Source organism: Micrasema longulum, unplaced genomic scaffold (assembly GCF_059751315.1).
Source record: "Micrasema longulum isolate JH-2025_06_02 unplaced genomic scaffold, ASM5975131v1 h1tg000502l, whole genome shotgun sequence".
NCBI lineage: Eukaryota > Metazoa > Arthropoda > Insecta > Trichoptera > Brachycentridae > Micrasema > Micrasema longulum.
In genome coordinates this window covers 194635-216285 of record NW_028277699.1, presented here as the reverse complement: position 1 = coordinate 216285, position 21651 = coordinate 194635, and the positions used below count along the sequence as shown (strand labels likewise).

The 21651-nt window shown below is 30.7% G+C and overlaps 1 protein-coding gene across 1 annotated transcript in view; it reads left to right on the top strand.

The window, feature by feature from the left end:
* The window catches only part of LOC148281034 (ras-specific guanine nucleotide-releasing factor 1-like), a 67297-nt gene that overhangs the window by 28348 nt on the left and 17298 nt on the right, over positions 1–21651 (top strand). The window contains exons 9-24 of the mRNA XM_088227429.1: positions 852–949; positions 1947–2004; positions 2815–2986; positions 4744–4937; positions 5462–5587; positions 6231–6333; positions 7559–7765; positions 9532–9636; positions 12407–12682; positions 15362–15619; positions 16773–16838; positions 17486–17562; positions 18655–18730; positions 19340–19722; positions 19803–19858; positions 21472–21598. Of these exons, the coding sequence (XP_088083555.1) occupies positions 852–949; positions 1947–2004; positions 2815–2986; positions 4744–4937; positions 5462–5587; positions 6231–6333; positions 7559–7765; positions 9532–9636; positions 12407–12682; positions 15362–15619; positions 16773–16838; positions 17486–17562; positions 18655–18730; positions 19340–19722; positions 19803–19858; positions 21472–21598 (2382 nt within the window). The remainder of the gene's footprint in view (positions 1–851; positions 950–1946; positions 2005–2814; positions 2987–4743; positions 4938–5461; positions 5588–6230; positions 6334–7558; positions 7766–9531; positions 9637–12406; positions 12683–15361; positions 15620–16772; positions 16839–17485; positions 17563–18654; positions 18731–19339; positions 19723–19802; positions 19859–21471; positions 21599–21651) is intronic.

Sequence of the window (21651 nt, the reverse complement as noted above, 5' to 3'; positions counted from 1 at the left end):
ATTTCGTTGATTCCAAACTTCTGAAATTTTCCTTCTTTTAAAAAACACGCAATATCCTAGATTTAAACTTAAGATATGAACTCTTTCTCTTTTATATTTTTTTGCCCTTTAATAAAAAGGAATATTTTAATGTTTTTTTTAAATATTTTTTATTTCATAAGTATATTGTTAAAAAAACTTTAAAAAATTAATTTCAAAAAATAAAATTAAAAACGGAGACTATAACAATTTTTTAAGCTTTTCTGATGTAAAATATTTTCATAAAAATCAACGTAGAAAAGGCATAATGAAATCGGTAAATAACATTTCGACCACAAAGTTAATACTTTAAATATTAAAAATATCATAAAAGCTTTCAAAAATACTTTTTTATTTCTAGAATGATAAACCGTTTGCATAGATTTTTATATGACTGTATTTGGTATGCGATTATGTTGATCTGTTTAATAAAAATATTTATTTAATCAATTCTTCATTGTATTGATCATGATTGTTGTTTTTATTGTGTTTTTACCCTTTTAAAGATATATTGAACATTTTATTATTTGAGTAAAAAAAGCCTACAAACATGTTTACCAACTTATTTTTTAATAAAAGAGCGATTTAAAAATGAATCAAGTTGTCCAGTGGCTAGTATAGAGGTTTCACGGATCAGAGGTTCGAGAATCAAACCCCACTTTATCCGAATGCGAATTCCATTTTCTAATAATTTACAGCTAGTTGAAAATGTCCTTTAAAATTAATTTATACACAATAAACATTGTAAATCATAAGATTTTTCAATAAACCATTCTTTTTACATAAAATGAGAAGTTCATTTTATACTTTTCGCAAATAATTTATGTTTTTAGAGCTTTTTTCGCGGTTGGTTGTGCCGGCGTCGTTGGAAGCAAATAGTGGAACAGTACATTAAAAGTCCTCACGCTGAGAGCATGCGCAAAAGAAACAGGTAAATCAAATTAACTTAATTACCGTAAAAGCATTTTAAATAACCGGGGATGTTGCTTTTAAACAGCGTTTCATGAATACGGGGTGGAAAATGTGTTCTGTTATTAAAAATCGTGAAAAATGAGAAAAAAGAGTTTTGTTTAGTGCTGGAAGCTCAGTTTAAATAAACTTAATGCAGATGAAAAATTGAAAAATCATGAATAAAACTACAAACAAACTTTTTGTACATTAAGAAGCTAAAAAGATGTTTCGCAATGATCACAGGCGCACAGACCACGCCATGCCTATGTGCAATTTTTGTTCTAGAAGTTTTTTAAAATTTACAAAATTTTATAAATCTAATAAATGTATATACAATTTTATAATGCAAAAAAAATAAAATAAGTACAATGATATTTACAAACAAAATAAATTAAAAATACATTTTGCACATGGGGAAGGTTCAGCTCTTATTATTATTAGTATTATTTTTAGTATCATTATTTTGGATGTATCTGCTCCACTTAAGTTTAATAAAGGTTTTCGATTTCTTACAGTATTTTGCGAAATAAAAAAATTCTGAAATAAAAAAATTTACTTATTTTTTGAACGCTTAAAGCACAAAAATAAGTACCTTTTCGCGTACTTATTGTTAAAAGCAATATTATTCAGGAAACTAAATTTTTCCGTTTAAATAAATAAAAATATTCATAATATTGTCAAATTTATTATTTCTCTCACTGTAGAATGAATGTTTTAGCAAAAACCGTGTACAATAAGATAAGAGACTTTAATGTTTGCTATGAAATTATATTCACTTTTATTCCAAAATGATTCACATTTCAATAATATGCTTATGCTTATGCAATATGCTTTCAAAATAAGTTGAGACATATATAAAACTTTTTTCAATTTAAGGAGCATGCACAATATTTTAAAGGCACAATGTTCAACATTAATGCATATAAAAAATAAATTGTGTTTGTAATAAAGTTTAAAAAAGTATATTTTTAATGCAGCCTTGTTTTTCGGATGGTCGAAGCTGAGGAAGAATACGTTGAACAAATGGAAATATTGGTTTGTCATTCATACATAAATTTGTATTTCGTACTTTTTATTGTTTCTATTTGATTTTAAAAGGGATTTTATAACGCGTTTAATGTAAACCGATCAACCATACTAATATTATGATGATGTTCTGGCATTAACAAAAGTAAAGAAGTTATGTTGATTTTTTGGTCATATGTAGAGATATTTTATTTTAATTTTATATTAAGTGTGATTAAAAATAAATTAATTTAATATTTATTTAATTTTTAATTATAAACAAACCCTTAAAAATATTAAAATACATCACGTTATCTAATTTTATGTGATTTTACTTAAGCCTGGACATTTTGTGCTGATCATTACTGTAAAATGGTATCTTGGATAGGTTTACCATTTTAAAATGAAAGAATACTTAAACAGGTTGCCTATAGCACCAATTTTAGGTACAGAGTAGGGAGAGGGTGGCTTTTATTATGTCAATGACTTAAAGAATCATCGGTTTTGAAAAACCTTAGATGACTCAATTAAAAATACCTCTCAGAACAATGCAGGCCGCACACATACCTGTCAAATGTGGCCAATGCTTGTCATATGGTAACCCTAATCTTCGTGGGTCAAATACTGATATTTAGAATAATCTCTCCTGCATTAAATAATTTAACATACGTTGATGTTCGAAAACATATAAAATGATGAACTTAAAAGAATATATAAATTGGCAACTCAAACTAGTTAGTAAAAACCCCTAAAAATGCTTTCAATATTTTTCAAGTAAAGATATGTATATATTTGTTGGAATATTTGTCAATCTTTTAATTACTTTTATAACATTTCCAGGTTTCATGCTTCCTGCGTCCTTTTAAGATGGCTGCCAGCTCCAAAAAACCACCCTGCTCACACGAAGATGTGAATTCCATATTCCTGAACAGTGAAACAGTTTTATTCCTTCATCAAATATTTCTCAAAGGTCTGACCTCAAGAATGGAGTCTTGGCCAACCTTGGTACTTGGTACGTTTAATGGCTCGTGGTCGGTTTGTTAAATAATAAATTAAGTAACATCGAGGCAGTCCCCAAGCAATCACTATTTTTTTATGGTGAAAATAGTATCTTTTGTTAAATTTATCTAGTTTTGGAGACGTTGCAACCTTTGAAAGTAGTATTTAAATAAACCATTATAGAAATTATTTTTATTTTTAAAAAATACGCTTAAATCGCATACAGCCTTCGATATTTGGTTTTCCTAAGGTCTAATGTTCTCTTAGAAAACATTAAATATTTTCTATTTAAAACTGTATTCTAGAGATGTTATTATTGTTGGTATATTTGTTTGTTTTAAAATATGTAGCAACTGAAAAATATAATAATATATTGTACATTCAGTTTGAAAACAAATGTTTTCAAATAAATAATAAAAAAAAACAGTAAATGTATTCCAATATTCAGTCTGACAAGTTCATATTCACAAGAAATAATTCAAATAACAACTGTAAAAAGGGTCTATATTTAAGATTAGATTAGCTGCAGGAAATAATGATATTCGAATATAATTATTTGAATTTGAATTTTAAGTTGTTTTTTTTTTCTTAACTCATATGGCTTAACAAGGACACAGCCTACAAAGCCATAATTGATTACTAAATAGGTTGATAAATCTCATTTGAAATTATCTAATAAATTTATAAATATGGATTATATATCTGTAAACGATTATCTTTCATGCAAAAAACTTCTTAGTATTTTATTTGTAAAATGGAAATGAGGGCTAGATTTCAAACTATTCGGTTTTCTTTGTAGCTTCAAGACGTGTTGAGATCTTCATTGTACATCGCATTTAAGATTAATTTTCCAAAAAAATTGTCTTCCAAATTATTTAAATAACTGTCTTTTACCTAACAAAGATACATATTTAAAAGAATATAAACATTTCAATATCATGTTAAAAACATAAAAATATAATAAAAAACTATTACGTTACATAAATACTACAACACAGCAGTTTCGTATAAAAAACATACTTTGATGTAAAAAATAAAAAAAATTGAACAATATGTGCATATAAAATTTTAAAAACAAAATAATTTTTATATTTTTTATTTAGGAAGAACAAAATATACTTAAATAAAATACGAGTACAACAAAAATATTTTCTATCGCAAAAAAAACATTAAAAAAATAGTAATAATAATAATTATTAAGGTTGTTAAAAAAATAAATACGTACGCGTTAATATGGTACACAATAGCTCCCATATAAAAGTAAACATAGAAAGCACTTTAATCTAACAAATGTAAATTACCGTTCACTACCTTTGCAATGATTTAATAGAATTGATATATATAAATTATACTTTATGTTAAAAATATCAGCAACATCGGAATAGTTATTGACGAGTACATGGAGTCGATTCAGAATAGCATTATATGAGTAGAGGATTCGTGAATTGTTTCAACTAAACAGACGTACTTGACGAGTCCTCCGTTTTGTTGCAACAATTAATCAAATATGTTCGAATTTACCAGTTTGAATATTATTGACAGTTGTTGCTTTTTTGTCATACCTCGGGTCAGAATTTAAGAAAACAACGTGACTTTTGAAATTGCAATAATTTCATCTAATTTCAGTATTTCGTCGTTTACCTTCATCAAAAAATAAATTGGTACTGCTTTTGAAGGTGCAACTCTTCAAAAATCCGTAGTGTCAATTCTTTTATTGTTTCAATTCCGAAGTTCCTTTAAATCTGTGAGTAGAAAAATTATCCGGTGCAGGTGACTTGTTCGACATGTTGCTGCCGATGCTGTCCATTTACCAGGAGTACGTGCGAAGCCACCATTACTCTCTGCAAGTTCTGACCGAGTGTAAGCAAGGGGCACAGTTCGCAGCTCTCCTCTCTCGCTTGGAGGGGAAACCAGCGTGCCAAGGAAGGTCGCTGGAGACGTTTCTAACTTATCCGATGCATCAGGTATAATAACATCGATAAGTAAATCATGATTGTGCTAGTTTACGGTTGATTTTTTATTTGTTATTCATTAATAAACTACGAGATTTAAAATTTCTTTGGAAGGATGCTCAATAGTTGATCACAAACACAGACGTGTAAAGTCCCAGAGAAAAATGTTTGATTTATTTTGTCTGTGACCTGATTATTTTAAAAATTGATTTTTAAAAAGTAAATGAAGTTCATACAAAAAACAACTGATAAATTTGCAAATAATAAAATCAAGACTAAAATTGTTGGTCAATTACAACATCAATAGTCACGTTTCTATGGAAAGTTGTGTTTTAAGTAAATAAAATAAAATAAAAAGTTCCAATCAGAAGATAATATTATGTACACCATTTGAAAACCTTACAAACCCAACAGTATATCAATTAAATTATTCTTACCAGCTTCAATATTTCTTCGTAACGAATTTGGTGGGCAAAATAGTTGCTTTACATGGGCGAATAGATATTAATATTTTAATGACCGTCGTTTATACGTAGGTTCCTCGTTACATCATAACACTTCACGAGCTTCTTGCCCATACCCCTCACGACCACGTGGAGAGGAAAAGTCTTCAGCATGCCAGGCAACAGTTGGAAGACCTCTCCAGGCAGATGCACGATGAGGTCTGAAATTAAAATTAAATTATCCTATCCATTTTTCAAGTTTGCACTACCATATTACCATATAAATCTACTCTCGAAATTCCTAATGACTATTATCTAATTTTACGTTAAACCTGTGTAAAAATAGTAATTTTTTTTTCATAGCAGCTGCTAACATCTGATTTTTTTCTATCAGAAAATCTTTTTCTATATCGCCTTCGAATGTAAATATATTTAATGTTTCCCGCAACTCAAATTTAATCGTCAAAATTAGTTAATTTCTCCATACAGCATTAAATAACTGTGTTAAAATTAAAAATTGTACCATCGACTTTTTCCTCCTAGATGTAGTACCTATTGATTTCCTTAGAAAGTGCACTGATATTTTGCTTTTATACACAAACTTAAAGCTTCCCTTTACAAGTACTTACCTAGTTTTCTGCTAACTAGCTTTGCTTTGTAGATTTTAATTTGTGAGCGAGCTTGTAGCTTATTGAGTAGTCAAAAAGTGGCAGTTTTCAATGACATTAACGAACAATGATAATTTTAAGAGTTTACGTGAACCACAATAAAGTGTGAGTTACCTACAGTTTTCGAATAGTTCGGTACTTGAATGGTCTCCATTTGTTCATGTTTGTTGATTAACATTGTACAATTTACACAGGTAAGCGAAACAGAGAATCTTCGGAAGAACTTAGCAGTAGAAAGGATGATCATAGAAGGGTGTGACATCTTGTTGGACGTGAACCAAGTATTTGTGAGGCAAGGTGAGACAAGAGCCAATTTTTCAACTGTTAATGTTCAATGTTCATACTTCTATGCCGTTCTTCTCTCTGCCTGCCATCAGATAGAGTTATCCGTATTTGCTGGGAAACAACGACTTTTGCCGAAAGCTTTATTACCATTACGAAACACAATATTTTTATTGCTTGTTGCACAAAACTGTCACTCATCTGCATTGCAAAAAAGCTTGTTGTTTTTATAAATTTATTTTTGTAGATCAAAGATAAAGGCTGAAATACTTTTCCTTTTTATTTTCAATAGTTTGTTTTAAGGTGCATAGAATGATTATTTTTTTATTATTTGGTAAATATATAGAATACTTGTATTGCTTAAAGCTCATTAAATAAGTAAACAGTGATAATTTTTCGCTGCTTCTTCTATTTTATTATTATTTCAATTTAAAACCAAAATTAAGATATTTTTTGTACTAAAAAGCAACAATAATGTGTTAATAAAAATATGATATAAGCCGTTTGACCTCAACTCGAAAATGTGCGATCTAGTTTTGCATTGAGAAACAAATTAAATTCTCTCAAAAAACTGAGGGCAATCCAAATGACTTTTGAGTATTTAAAATACAAGCACTCATATATAAGTTTTGAAAATGTCGCAATTGCGATAAAACCGGCCACTCCTTGTTCCGAATTTGTGGATTAAAGTATCTTCTTGATGAATATAATTAATTTTTACCAACAAACTTGAATGAATTTGTAAATAAATAAGTACAATCCATTCAAATCTTTAATGGCTATTTTTATATATGCGTAACATTATTTTTATCGATTTTCAAGAATTGTGTGAAACAGCAGATTTCCATTGATTTGTTAAATCCAAAAACTGTTTGATGATTTAATATTAATTCATATTGATGAATGGTATGATTTCATCAATACCGAATGGCTTTTTAAAAAAAAAAATTAATATGTTATGTATATTTTTAGATATCGACATATATATTTCATGTTAGTGAAAAAAAGTTCAAATAGGATAATTTAACTGGGTTATTTTATTTTCAAATTCTAACTTAATTGATAATTATCTTCGAAAATAAAAATTATACATTTTTAAGAATAATTTGAATTTGTGTACTCAAAATAATTCTCTAAGTATGAAAAATGAAAAATACACCTATTTTATAAGCAATTTAGCTGAAGTAACCAAGCAGTCAAATATTCGAATTTGCTTCAAAATAAAACTTATGATTCGCAGGCAGCCTGAGCCAGGTGTGCGGCGGCGGGGGCAGCGGGGGTGGCGCCCGGGGCCGCCGGGCCACGCTGCAGCCGCGGCAGGCCTTCCTGTTCAGCCACCACCTGATCCTAGGGACGCGCGCCACCGGGGGCCGCCTGCACCTGCTGCCCGAGGTGGGCCGCGCCCCCCTGGCGGACGCCATGCTGGTGGAGGAGCCGAACATGGACGGTATAAACAAACAAAATTGTTGTTTTTCAATATCGAAAACATTTTTCATTTAGTATAATGACATTTACACTGTGGCGTAGAGTGAAGTACTTGATATCAGGTTGCCAACACTGGAACCTCTTTTCAGTAGAAAAACCTGATGTGAACCTAGTTTGACTCCATACGAGGTTCTATATGACTCTTGAAAAGACATCGCTCGCGGCATTTCTTTTCGAGAGTACGTTTGTATGAAGAAAAGTCGGACAGCGTTTCCTCTTAAGCAAATATACTTCCAAAACTTTACTTGAGAATCTTTGGTAAAAAAACCTTTTGAATTAACGACACAAAAGTGGTGTAACTTTTTATTGGCAAGTAGGTACCGAAGTACTTGTTTATGATCGAATTCCAAAACTTAAAACACCTCATTCGTTTTCAAATATTGAATTCAAGTAATAAAGTTAGTACTTGTTTATGGTTGAATTCCAAAACTTTAAATAATTTATTAACAAAAAAATAAATATTTTTTTTTGCAAATGTCAAACTCTGTTCTTCTAACTAACAGGGGTGCACCGTTTCATGTCACTTGATATTTTCTTAATATTACCAAAAAACTAGTTAAATGAAATATATGGGTAGAAATAATAGGGAATTTAAGGAAATAATCGGATTGGAATCCATAACATCTTTCCTTTTTTTTAAATCATATTCTTTCTCGTTGAATGCAACTCTGGTGATTAATAAAAAACATTTACGCTATTAACTTATTTTATTCATAATGAATTAAAGATTTAAATAATTATATTTAAGAATTTAAAATAAATATTCTCGTGGCAAAGATTTTCATTTCACTAAAAATTACACGTAAATCGGTCGAGAAGTTATTTAGTACACTGAGGACACACATGCAAATATTTTCTTTTTGCGATTTGCGAGTGGGGATTATAATAATTATTAACACGGATAAGATTTGAAATATTTTTAACTAGAAGTTACATACTATTTTGCCACATAATTTTTCAATAGGAATTCACAATACACTTAAAACTGGCCAAGGGACCTGCGAGCTGGTAAGACGAAAGAATGCCGCGAGCGATGTCCTTTCAATCGTCATAAAGAACCTCGTGTAGAGTCAAGTGAGGTTCTTATCAGGTTTGCCAACTGAAAAGGCGTACCTGTGCTGGCAATCTGATACTGATTATTTCAAGTACTTCACAATACTCGACAAAAAGATTTTAAAAGTTTCAAATATGTCAAATATTTTACTTTTGAGGCCCTTTTCAACGAGTTATAAATAACTCTTGATTAAAAAATGATAACTTGGTTGTCGTAGAGTTAGATTCGAACCTCTTATCCTGAATCCACGAAAACAACAGACCAGAACCCAGTTAAACTTAAGCTTAATTAATTTAATTATGTATATTCATTTAACACTTAATTTGTTAAAAATACTCTAGTTTTTGGCCTGGTACACTGTCTCAGTTCAACTCTTTAGTCAAATCTTAAACAAAAAAATCTCTTTAAAATTAAATGGCGGAACTAAAGTAAATTTATCGAAAATGCCTTGTATGTGCGTCTCACTTTTTCGTGCACCTGTTACATGACATTTCATTAAAAACCCTATCATAATCCCATCTTAACCAAGTTAAATAATACTTACTCTAAATGCATCCAACAACTTCAAAGTAATTAAATTTTCTTATTTAATCACATTTTAGGGATATTTTGAAACTTCGAAGTCGCCATTCTCCGTATAAATTTGAGCTGCAGTTTTTTCAATTTTTTTTCAGACTCGTCTTCAGTGTGTTCAACATCTTCAACAGCAGAAAATTACCAAAATAAAGACTTTAAAATTATATTTGACAACAAAGGGACTCAACTTTTTGTTCACTTGGGTAAGTTAATTAACGTTGTTATTTTAATTGATAAATTATTTCAAATCATCTAATTCAAATCATTTTTTTTTACTGTAAGTGGATATGGCTTTAGTTTTAACGTAATATTTAAGTGAATCAAAATAATTTATAAGCTGATTCATAGCCGATTTATGGCGTTTATGGTAAAAAAAAAGTACATACCTGCAATACTTGCTTTTCTCATTAATTTAACTTTTTCTGTAGATTTAGTGTTTTACTTTTAAGTATGCAAGCATGTATTTTTTTTATGGCCCTTGGACGTTAATTAACAAAATAAATACAAAATAAGTGTTTGGCATGTAAAAAATGCAAGAAAGTATTCTAAGCAGCTTCACTAGATACAAAAATACCTGTTTGAAAGCTGCATTTATTGAATATATTTATATATTAGATATTTGAGTTTGTCTAAATATTTGTAGACAAAAGACTGGATTTCACCCCCTTAGGAGTCTTTAAGATTACCAAATTACAACAGTGATGGAAAATACTTTTAAGAAAGGAATATGGAAGTCTAGGCATTTTCAGGGCTTATGACCTACATAGGCAAAATGATGAATGTTACTTAGTGTGTAAAGTAGCCACTTAAACCAGCCAATGACTGGTCATAAGTTCTATAAATGCCTTGACTTCCATATTCCCTTATCTAAGGTATTCTCCATCCCCGTTGTAATTTGTAAATATATATGTATAAATATATATATATATATATGTATATATATATATATATATATATATATATATATATATATATATATATATATATATTTATATATTTATATATTTATATATGTTTATATATATATATATTTATACATACACTTTTATAATATATTATAATAAAAATATTACCATATTGTAATAAAAATGAAGAAATTGTAAAATTTAAATACTTGTTAGATTTATGATAAAGTTAAAAAATTAAAAACAAAGATTAAAAATAATGTACTAATAAGTAATATACAAGAAAAAATGAAAAATAATTAAAAAATCTCAACGAACAATCTGAATTCCATAAAATAAAATTAAGTAAAGTTTATTATAGGTTATTGACACAAGATCATGTTTTTTTTTTGTCGAATTTGACGTGAATTGTTTTTTTTTTTATTTCTTTATGTATTTTTTAATGATAAATTAAAGTTTACTAATAAAAAAATAAAAATTTGATTGAAATATTTCCGATAACCTGTCGAGTTATTTTATTTTTTTTATTTATTTCGAAAACAAACAGATGTACAGGTTAAATTAATATTAAAAAAAAAAAAAACAAATAAAATGTATACATAGTAGGGCCTACCATCCAAATATATGTGTTCACTAAATAATACTGTAATAAAGCGACGACGGCTTAAAGTTTAAACTATATAAATAATAAATATACTATGAATTAAAATAAGATAAATATGGACGAAACAAGGAGATAGTGGAAAGGTAAAGAAGGAAATTGATAAGGAGTGGTAAAGGATGATTGAAGAAAAGTAAGAGTGGAAAATTGCAATTGATTTAATGATTTTATGAATTATGAATGAAGAGAATGAATCAAGCCTATTAGTTCTCTTCTGTACATGTTGTATGGAGTGTTCAATATATAAAGACTATTAAACTTTTATTCCTAATATTTTATATATATTTATATTTTCGACACTTGACACTTGTGAAATATTAACACACATGTCCACCCTCATTCCAATATAACACCCACTCACCCACCCTCTCACTCACCCACCCTCTCACTCACTTACACTCACTCAAACACACTAGTATGTATTGTACGTGTATTTAATGTATTTCTGTGGATATCTGTCATTGATTTTATTCACTGTATATTTCATTTGTTATAATTTTGTTACATGTATTACTGTTGATATCCCCAATAAATAAAAAAAATAAAAAAATAGTCATATTTTTTACATATACGAGGAATATTTGTTTATTTGTTTAAATTTAATGTTGTGCACACAGTGCTATGTTAATATAAATCTAGACAATATTACGAACAAACAATAAACCTAACACAGCACCAATTACGTACACAACACAATATATGAAACAACTATCTAACAGTACAACAAGATGTAAGAAAAATTTGTGCTTTGTGTGAATTTACTAGCGATTGTGTTTTTATTGTTGTGAGTATGAAATGTAATGCGTGGAGTGAGGTGTATGGAGTGATGTGTATAAGATGTGGTGTTTATGTAGTGTGTATTCTGGTAGTACCTAGTTTAGTATTAATTGTTTCTGTTTATTTTCAAAGAGGCTAAATGATACTAATATTACAGTAACTTTAAACTTTGAAGTAGGACACACATAAGCAAATTCCCTTATGTGCTCCAATAATAACAATAATAATATTAGTAATACTAAACATTAAAATCTATAAGACTCAGCTTCCGTTTGAAGCAGAGAGCTGAGTCGTTAAAGATGTCAAAATCGTACATCTTCTCAATTTTAGAAAAGTTACTAACTGCTCTTCCTAAGAGCGAATTTTGAGCTGCTCTGGTGTTGCATTTGTTGTGGCTCAGTAATACAGTGTGTCGAGTGCGACAAATAGGAGTATTAAAGTTTATTTCAGACAGCAAATTATATATATATATAGATATTCTCTGGTAGAAGTGCCTGGACACCACCATAAGTATTATTATGGCCGAGAAACAAAATTTCATCATTTCTCAAGTTAAGTCTACCCGGAGGAAAGTATAGGGTATCTGTTGTAGAAAATAAAGGTCGATTGCTAATTTCGTCGAATCTGTAGTGGCAGCCAGCGTGCAGGAGAAGGCCGCCTGGTGCAGCGACATCGCCCAGTGCATGGAGAACGCGCAGTGGACCGAGGCGGGCGTGGGCGTGTGCGGCGGCGGGCCCGGCGGCGGCGACGGCGCGCCGCTCAGCGTGCCGGGCGGCGCGGGCGTGCGCAGCGACCCGCGCCTGTTCACGGACGACGTGGACATCCGCTTCTCGCGCGCGCTCAACTCGTGCAAGGTGCCGCAGATCCGGTACGCGACGCCCAGCCGCCTGCTGGAGAGACTCACGGGTAGAAAACTTTTTCTAAGTCTTTTTAAATTGTGACGTATGCATTTGAAATAGATAATTTATTTATTTAACACATTATCTTTATATATATAATTCCTCTGTACGTGTGATCTCACCGTACTCCTCCTAAACGGCTTAACCGATTTACGTGCAGTTTTTAGAGAAATATAGATCTTTGCGCTGAGCGTGTTCGTAAATATTAAAATATTTAATTGAATATGTAAAACGTTTTATTCATCGATCTACCAGGGTTGCATTCGAGAATAATGCATTTGCAAAAAATGGAAAGATGTTTTTTGTGTATAAAAAAAGTTTGTTTTTGAATTTTTACCATCAGAATTTGTTTTTTGTGGATCTCAATCAGATTATTTCCGTAAATTCCCTATAATTTCAACCCATTTATTTCTTTTTATTAGATTTTTAGTGACTCTAAAATAATATTAAATTCGATACATTTTTAAAAATCGTATTCCTATATAAGTACACCACTTTGTTGGTGGACGAACGGAGTTTCACGTTTGCAAAAAGAATGCCATATTTGAAAATTATATATTTTTTTTATGTTTTGGAATTCAACCATAAACAAGTACCTAGGTACCAACTTAAATCCAATATTTGAATAATAACAATTTTTAGTTTTGGCATTTAATCACAAATAAGTACCTTGGTCAAACTTCAAACTCCAGTCTCGTCACCAACAGAGGGGTGTACTTATGTAAGAATAGGATTTTTTTTAATGTATTGAATTTAATATTATTTAAGTTTCACCGAAAACCCGGTAAAAATAAATAAATGGGGAGAAATTATCAGGAACCTAAGGAAAAAATCAGATTGATATAAACAAAATACAAATGTTGTTTGAAAATATTTAAAAAAAAACTTTTTTATTCACAAAAAAATAATATCTTTGCATTTTTTTGAAAATGCATTCTCCTCGAGTGCAACCCTGGTAAATTGATGAATAAAACATAATTGCTCCTTACTTATTTTTTGCATATTGGATTGAAGATTTGAATATCTACGATCACGCACAGCGCAAATATCTATATTTCTCCGAAAACCACAAGTAAATCGGTTAAGCCGTTTAGGTGGAGTTCGGTGACATCACACGTACAGAGGAATTATACATATTTATATAATGAATAGAGTGGGAATATTGCCTCAAGATAATTTATTTCTACCTACCCAAACCATTCAGTTTTAGAAAATAACAAGACTTGTTTATATTTTAGATAATTATGCAGAATCTAATACTTTTATGCAAAAAAAAATACAAAAAAAATATTTGAATCTTTGCGAGGAAAAGAGGAAAGAGGAAGAGAAGAGAAGGAAAAAAGAAAAAGAAAGGGAAAACTGAAAATTTTAGATAGTGATATTTCAATCTTGATTTAAATGTTAATAAAGAACAAGTGAGTGTAAATAAGTCGTCTTAAACATTAGTGGGTAGATTATTTTACAATCGACCAGCCAGAAATGTGAAAAAAAGAAAAAAGGGTTGTCTCATAACTATAACGAAAAGATAGTCCATGTTGTTAATAAGGTTGGAAGAGCTCTCTCAGATAAACAAGCAATGTGAGATTTTTCAAAATATTGTGAAACAGTGTTAATGTTTCTTCTGTGCCCGATACTGAGCCAGTGTAGTTGCGTGCGGTATTAGGTTATGTAGTCAACTTTGCGAAGATGAAAGATATAACGTTTACAAACATTCTGCAACCGTTTCAACTTATCAAGCAGTTCAGGGCCCCGATTACAATGGAAAGTTAACATTCATCTTCAATTTTATCTACAAAGTGAAGTAAAGTTTTCTGTATGAAAAACAGAAAATGCATACATTTTTTTTTCTTTTAAACATGTATAACTATAAGTTACCGATAAAAATATTTTAAATGTTTGTGCAAATATAGTAATTTTTGTACACACATATAGATTTCGAACCAGTCAAAGATGATTTTGTTAACTTCCTATTGAAATCGGGGCCCTGAATTTGTAACTATAGTCCTTAAATTGTAACATGATTAGAATGACAGTTGTCAGAAAAAGTGACGACATAACTTTGTAGTAACGTCAAAGGAGTTATTTATATTGACACACAAAAAATCATTTGTATCTGGCGTGTTAATTTATTTTTGATTACAATGCTTAAATCATAAATCAAGATTAATATATAAAATCATCTTATAACTAAAAAAAAGTTAAAATTAACCTAATTATTAACGATGTTCTTACGAGGTAGCATCATTTTGCAAAAACGTTAGAGATAGGACAAATTTATCCATGTAAATTGATCGAATAAAAAAATTATTCGTTTGATGTTGTTCATGAAAAAAGTACAAATGTCTCATTTTTTGGTGAACAATTATGTTTAACACAAAATAATAGGCTTGTTTTTCGTTTTTTATATCAATTTTTGGAAACAGAGTTTCACGATTGCATGAAATAACGGATAAAATCGATTTGATCAGTGATCAGTAATTTACCATCGTTAATGAAATTAGTTTGACAGCTGTCATTCTAATCAAGCTTTATTTTAAGGACTATAGGTTATGATGGGTAGTTACATTTTCAATTCATTGGGTTTTTTAAAATAACTACGTCAATATTACATTCTGAAAAGACAAACGGGTAGATTGCATTTAAAGACTTTAAAATCTGTTATTATTATAAAGCTGCCTCTTTCCAGATCTCCGTTTTCTCTCGGTCGACTTTCTCAACACATTCCTTCTGACGTACCGCGTGTTCACGGACGGCGAGACGGTGCTGGAGGCGCTGCGCCGCGTGTTCTACGCCGAGAGCGACCCGCCGGCCGGCGCGGCGGGGGGCGCAGCCGGCGGCGCGGCGAGCGCGCCCGCCGAGCCGAGTGGCGCGCACGGCGAGCTGCGCGCCCCGTCGCCCGAGGCCAGCGCCAGCCGGAAAGCGAGTGCCACTAGTTCTGTATCAGGTCAATATCATTTTTAAGCCACCGTTGCTTTATTTATTAAAAATTACGTGAATGCACGTTACTGGATGGCAGACCCTAATATTTTTAAATACGAGTAGCTAAATTAGTTTCTATTTATAACAGTTAAACCCGATTATCTGTTTCTTTGTAAATAAATAAAATATCATTTAAAAAAAAGTTATTGAGACTCAAATTTAGTTTTGTACGGTAGACGCGTCCAGTGAAAAAGCGCAAAAAAGCAATGACTTACATTGAAAAACAAAGAATAATATGAGGTATTTTACTGAGTGACTTATTTCATCTATTGTTAGTGGTGGTTGAGTGTAATTGTCTTCACCCAAGTTTACGTCTATTATATTATCTGTTGTATTTGAGTCTTCATTAAGCAGCTTACCAAATTGTTACGTCCAGCATTTTAGAATACCTGGTCTTTCGTTGATGTCACATAATATCAACTTCTTTTGATCTACATGTCACAAGTATTTGTTAAAATACTTTTTTTGTTCATTTATGCTTTTGTGAATTCCCTAGTTTTGATCAATGTTTCAATTTTATTATTCTGTATTTATTGAATAAACCTTTAAAAAAGCGTATTAATTTGTTTTTAGTTTTTCTGTAAGGGTTTTTTTCCCATCCTTTAGATGGAGTTACTCAGGTTTTGTGGCGCCCGAGGTTTCTCATTCGCCCTTTACTCTGTTAGATATGTCTCAAAGGACACATAGTCCAGGGTTTACAAAGGGGAGATATATTTTTTTCTATATGGTATTATCGCAAGGGCAACATACACTTCCCTGAAGACTAGGAAATGTCCCGCCGCGGTCGAACCATCCATTTTAACCCCTTTAGAGTCATTTTAAAAAACCCCTTTAAACCACCCATTCAAACCCATATTCTTGAATACAAATGTTTCATAATTATATCTTATCGTGCATGAATTTTTTTGCAAACAAATTTGAAACTTATTCAATCACTCCGCCTCCTCTCGATTTTATACTAGTACTTATTTATCGTGGTAGTTAATTGATGATAATAAAAGAAGACTACAAAGATATCAAATTTATATATTTCAAATGAATACCACTTGGTTATGTTAGAATAAATACTTATTTAGTTTAACTGTAGCTGTGTTAACATTACACAATATTTTTTTAAGGTTATGGCTCAGAACAAAGTGACCGCGATTATCCAACTAGAAATTGGAGATGCAGTTTAAAAAAATGTAAGTTTGTCACAGTTGTTTACATTATTTGTTCTTTAAATGCGATATTTTAGGCGAATGTGTAGACAAACTATCTATGATGCACATATTGTTGCTTTGGTTCCTTTTTGTCCAACATACCATTTTTTACAAAGTTGAGTTAAGTGTAAAGGAGTTCTGAGAAAGCCTTTATTTATAAAATTGTTAAAGGGGTTTTTTTAACGAATTCTGTCTTAATTTGTGGTCCTATTTCGAAAAAAAATAATGCTTTTTTTCTGCAGATTTGTGTTTTAGTTTGTTGGACAAAAACGAACTGAAGCGGTGATATGTCGAGGTTCATGCATAATATAAGGCTGAGACAAGCATTACCGTATATTCCTTTTTTACTCTCGGAATATATTTTTTAATGATTTTTAAAATGTTGATATAGGTATTCAATAAGTTAATTGGGTTATTTTTTCACTCGTCTATTATTTCTAAAAAAAATTAATTACAACGAACTTCTACCGAGAATTTCTATCAACAAACTTAAATGATTCAATTTATATTTAATAGGCAAAAGCTTTGGTCAAATACTCATTGCGTTTTTAAATTAATTGAATTTTTAATTATTAGATATATATTTACTAACGGCTAATTTTTAAAGATAAATATTTGTTTTTTTACAGTTGACGAAGAGTTGAGAGAGCAACGACTTTCTCCTGGACCTTCTACCCCAAGATCACGACGTTCTTCCAATGCAAAGGTAAGCAAAATCATCAAGTTAATTTACACGACTATTTTCTTATTTTATGACTATAAATGTAACATATCAAATTACTAAAGTTTTTTTTTTCATTCTCAATAATTGTATAGAAGGCTGTCAATAATTGTAACGAAATACAGTAATTAAAACCCACGTTTTCAAAAATCCGATTGAATTATTGCGGTTTCTCTGGGAATTCAACCCAAAACCCCCCGTGATTGAGGCAAGTGTCACAACTATTTTACAAGGGGTCGCCACAGTTCCAATAATTTACAATAGGCTCTATTCCTATTATAGACATCTCTTCTAGATACTCAAGGAGTTAGGACGTTTTGAAAATGTCAACTACGTCTACTTATTTAATACAATTTGAGAAACACGGTTCACAAATTGTAATTAATAATAGTGTCAAGTGGAACCTTTATATTCCAAGGAATCGATTATTAAAATAAGAGACATGATAATTAGAATTATTTTGTTTATAAAACTAATACCGTGTTAGTACTCGAAACAAAAAACTGCAAATTAAAAATACGTCGCTAATTATAAAAAATGTTATTTTTTACATTAATTGAGATTTCATGTACAGCCCTTTCTGATAAAGCCAACTGCGTCATCAAAAAGCAGCAGAATTTTTTTTTATAGCAAATGAAGGCGTTATTTCATTAAAAATTGTACTTGTGTTAAAAACTTTAACCCAAAATATAACAACTTTTTATTTCTGTCTCGTAACACATTTACAGACCCAGTCATGTCTTGAATTGTACTATTAGGTGTTAATGACCATTATTAGGTTCAATAAATACTTTAGATTCGCAATGAAAAACTCTTATAATAATAATAAAATATATTACTTAGACTTTCAAAACATTGGAATTCTTATAACTCCGATAACGTGTGACTAACAAGGGTGGTAAAACCCAAACAGCTTTGACCCGGCCATCCGCACATTGTTATGCTATGTTTATGCCTAGGTACTTCAGAAAATCTAATAAAAAAAAACTTTTTTTTCTACTTTTGATTTTATATGTAAAAATAATGATAAAAGTAGATTTTTAATAGATGAGTAAAATAAAAATACTTTAATTTCAGGCAACCGAAGAAGACAGCTCATTACTTACAATTCCAAAAATTATGGCATCATCATCAAGTTCTGAAACTCTAAAGGGTATAAAATATATATATATATATTTTTTAAATGATTTATTTATACTTATTGTTGGGCACACAGCTGGTATAAAAAAATGAAATTCTTACAAAAAAAAACATAAACCTAATATGTCACCAATTACATACACAGCACAAAATAAATCCAATACAATTTCGAAACAGGAATACAAAATGTAACGAGAATATAATTATGTACAAGTGACTCTATTTGTGATGGTATCTCCATTGCTATAAAATATGGAGTGTGGAGTAATGTGTTATGTTGTGGTAATGAGTAATGTATTATGGAGTAATGTGTTATGTTGTGTTGGTTTTATATGCATAGTAGATTTAGTATTTTTGTCTTTGTTTTTGTTTTTTATCTTTGTCCTTATTTGTTTTCAAAAAAAATCTAAAAGAATCTAATATTTTTTACAAATCTGAGTCCATGTTAGTAAGAATGATGTTATATTTTAGTAATGTTGCAAATAAGACCGGATTATTCCAGATTGTATTTTTATTTTTTTACAGGATCAATAACGAGTACAAATATTAAAAGCGTATTAAGAACCTATTTTTAATGAAAATAATTTGACGACATTAAAAACAGTTCCTTTTCTTTTTCTAGGACCATCTCCATCTTCACCCAGCAATCTTAGTTCTGTTACGCTTGTGGGAAGCCCAGCTGACCCCGAAAAGCATCAAAAGCAACCAGAATATTTCAAACCAAGTGATAGTCACAAATTATCGGAACAATACACCCAAACTGAAGTCCACAAACAAGAAACGCAATACAAGGAACAATTCAAACCGGAGAGCCCATATAAAGAGAAGTACAAGTCTCCTGAACATATGCACAAAAAAGAACCAATGGAACAGTACAATCCGTTCAAAACTCAAGCCGAAGAGTATAAAAGAAATGATAGCTTTGAACAGCAAGAAGCAAGTAAGCCAAGACCCATGATGAAGAGAGAACCAGATCTGTTGCCGACATCTCCTCAACATTTTTCGGTAACCAAAAAATGAATCATGTTCACGTTTTTATTTAAACACTCGAGAAAAATCAGCTAATTGAACAGTCAACTTTTCAGATTGATAGTGACAGCCGACGAGCTTCTGCCGAACAAACTCCTAGACGAGCTTCCAGGTAATTTAGTTTGAAAAAAACTGTGTTTGCGTTATGTTTTTAGGAAATATTTGGAAATTTTACTCGTTATTTAAATAAGTTATCTGCACTTTTGAAATTTAGAGCGTAGTCAAATTTAATAATATATTCAAAGAATTTTGTTATCAAATATTTATGTCCATTAGTAAGATTAGATGTTCATAGGGTTTATTTTTAAAAAAATATCTTCTTCATCTAGCTCAAACATTTGTGGCAAAAAATAATGTCATAAACTACTTACACCTTATAAATTACCAGGTAAACTGAAAAACTCAGGGCATTTTATATTTTTTGAAAATTGGGTAATATTATAAAACAAAATATAAAGTGTGCTATGAACATTTCAAATCTTAGACTTTTTTTATTTTACATGGCTCTTTATCATAATGTCTGTTTGCATTTGGTGTTCTTCTGTAGGTAGGTTCAAGTGAATAAGATGCATATTTTAGTTGTGTGGTAAGTGTGGATATACCCACATTGGCTGTAAAAACTTGCATAAGGTAGTGAAATATGCTCACTTTTTTTTTTGCCTTGCTTTCCTAGCTCTAAAAACAACATTTGTCTTCATCGGGATCCCTGGAGTACCAAAGCGCTTCTGATTTAAATTTTAATCATCCAATAATACATTTACTCTGAAAGGCAGCGCCTGTCATTGCAGTCCACAGCTAAGGAAATATAAGAAGGAGCCATAGAATTAAGAATAGTCCAGAAGAAGCGTAGAATTATATTTGAATACATCAGACTGTGTCCAATAATTCCCCCACTTAGACACACTTTCGCCGCGCGCATACGCTAAGTCGCCGGGTAATGTTGCTTGATGGGAAAAAAAATAATCATAACACAAATGTAAGGTAAAAAAAAGCAATCTGTAAATTTCTCTAAAATTGTATTGTGCACGCGGAAACATTGATTGACACAACAGATAAGATAAATAGAGGGTCATTTAGTAAGAGTAATGAAATAATAGGACTTTGAACTTAAAATATAAAACAAATTTTATTTGACACAAAACGGATATTTTTATATCATGGTAAATAATATTTGATGTTTCAAAAATAATGTCGTTCAAATGTCCCCCACGGCGTTGTTTAATCCGAGGTCTAATTTTCATTAGTTCTTTCATTGAATGAGTAAAGTAGGGCAAAAAAAAATTCTACCCTGGCAATACTAACAAAATTTCTATTTTGTTTCTTCGACAAGATGGAAAAATAATTAAATTTTTAAGTAATTCATTTGCTTCTTTAACATTCGTTTGTTAATTACACATGAAATGTGATGCCATCTCGTTTCTTTAAGATCCTAGCAGTATTTCAACACTTCAAAAGAACACAACACGGCATAGTTGAATTCAAATCAGGAGTTGCGAACTGAGCGACGTCTACAAAGAAACTAATGAAGCGAAACGTAAACCTAGTCATTTATGAGTAGTTGAGTCGCCTTCTGTTTGATGTGCGTATGCGGTTTTCTGGACTATTCTTAATTCTATGAAAGGAACCTTTACAATATCATTCGCTCATTTAATAAACAAAACACTTTTCAAATAATTTAGTTCGTTTGTAAACTAATAGGTTATAACGCTTGGATTATATTTTTAGTGAAAGACGCGGAGAAGGACCAATATCTGGTTGCGCCAGCTGGTGGAGTGCTGAAAGAAGAGCCTCCATCGACAGAAGAGCATCGGCAGCTTCTCACAGATCATCACTTTCCCATCATTTACTCCAGGTTGGAACAAATAAAAAATTAAAAAATAAGATGAACCTTAAGTGCCAGCAAAA